Here is a 1682-nt window from a genome sequence, read left to right as displayed (position 1 = left end):
GATTAACCCCCCCCGCCCCGTCCTGCCCCACAAGCCCCGCTGGGCTAATAAGCTGCCTGGGGGTAAGGTAGCCAAGGAGCATCGCTCTGCGGGGCCCACAGCCTCCTGCTGCGGTGGTGGCCACCATCGCTGGGCCGGGGCCAAAGCGACGTGCCTTGGGCTAAGAGCTGGGTGTTGTCCTTCTACCTCACAGGGTGTTGGTATGGCCAGCTCCCGGCCTCCCAAATACCTCCTCGTCTTCGATTTCGACGAGACCATCATCAACGAGAACAGCGATGACTCCATCGTCCGGGCGGCGCCAGGGCAGGCGCTTCCAGAGCACATCCGACAGACGTTCCGCGAGGGCTTCTACAACGAGTACATGCAGCGCGTCCTGGCATACATGGGGGACCAGGGGGTCAAGATGGGGGACTTCAAGACTGTCTACGAGACCATCCCCCTGTCCCCTGGCATGCCAGACCTCTTCCAGTTCCTCTCCAAGAACCACGAGCTCTTTGAGATCATCCTCATCTCTGATGCCAACATGTTCGGCATCGAAAGCAGTCTGAGGGCAGCCGGTTTCTACTCCCTCTTCCGTAAGATCTTCAGCAACCCGTCCGGCTTTGACAAGAGGGGGTACTTCACCTTGGGGCCCTACCACAGCCACAAGTGCCTTGACTGCCCGGCCAACATGTGCAAACGCAAAATCCTAACGGAATACCTGGCGGAGAGAGCCCAGGAGGAGGTGGAGTTCGAGAGGGTCTTCTACGTGGGAGATGGTGCCAATGACTTCTGCCCTTCCGTGACTTTGACTTCAGCTGACGTGGTTTTCCCGCGGAAGGGTTACCCCATGCACCGCATGACCCAAGAGATGGAGAAGAAACAGCCTGGAGCCTTCCAGGCCACCGTCGTCCCCTGGGAGTCGGCTGCAGAGGTCGCCCGCTATCTCCAGGAGGTCCTCAAGAAGAAGTGTTGAGGGTGGCTCAGAAGACACTCGCGCACTGTAAGCGGCTGGGAAAGGAGAAGCCTTGCGGGGGGGGTGACACCCTGTACCCCACCTTCGTCGGCACTGCTCGCTCGGCCCCCGCTCCTGGGTTGCGTTCCTGCCTTTCCTCTCCGAGCTCGTCGCTCCCCGGTGATTCAAGCACTTTCTCTGGGTCCCCCCCTTTCTCCTTCCCCCCGCCACGTTGAGATGAAGCCTTCTCTATGCAGCTCGGACACCTGCTCCAGCGGGGCTGTTGGCCAACGCTAACGGTGGGCTTTTTGTTGGTTTTGACTTCCCGAGAACAACTCCTGAAGGCCCAGAAGCCGTCTCCCCGCGGGCTGTCCCCCGCGCACGCTTCCTCCTGCCTTCATCCCTCTCCGCCGGCCACGCCGGGAGCCGCGTGCTCTTGCCTTGAACCTGATGCTCGAGGGCTCCCCCGGCCTCTCCGTGAGGCTACTGGAAATTTAATCCGGCAAATTCGTGCTGCCCCGGGGCTCCCCGGGTTTGCCCTCTGGGCAGGGGCAGCCCCTGGCTCAGCTGCCACGGAGGCGATGGGCCCTTGAGACTTTATTCGCTAAAAAACTTAACGTGAGGAACAGGAAACCTTTCGGAAAAGGTGGTACCTTGGGGAAAAACCCTCCTCTAGCTCATCCTCACGCGCTTGCCCAGGGCACAGGCACGGCCACCGCATCCCGCTGCGGGGAGGAGGCCCTGCCAT

At 61.2% G+C, this 1682-nt stretch overlaps 1 protein-coding gene across 1 annotated transcript in view; it reads left to right on the top strand.

The window, feature by feature from the left end:
• The window catches only part of PHOSPHO1 (phosphatase, orphan 1), a 3767-nt gene extending 2582 nt beyond the window's left edge, over nucleotides 1–1185 (top strand). Inside the window, exon 2 of the mRNA XM_009892197.1 lies at nucleotides 194–1185. Within this exon, the coding sequence (XP_009890499.1) occupies nucleotides 194–955 (762 nt within the window). The 3' untranslated portion in view covers nucleotides 956–1185. The remainder of the gene's footprint in view (nucleotides 1–193) is intronic.
• Nucleotides 1186–1682: the final 497 nt, after the last annotated feature.

The sequence above is a fragment of the Charadrius vociferus genome, unplaced genomic scaffold, assembly GCF_000708025.1.
Source record: "Charadrius vociferus isolate BGI_N301 unplaced genomic scaffold, ASM70802v2 scaffold509, whole genome shotgun sequence".
NCBI classification, from domain to species: domain Eukaryota; kingdom Metazoa; phylum Chordata; class Aves; order Charadriiformes; family Charadriidae; genus Charadrius; species Charadrius vociferus.
This window is presented reverse-complemented; position numbering and strand designations above follow the sequence as displayed.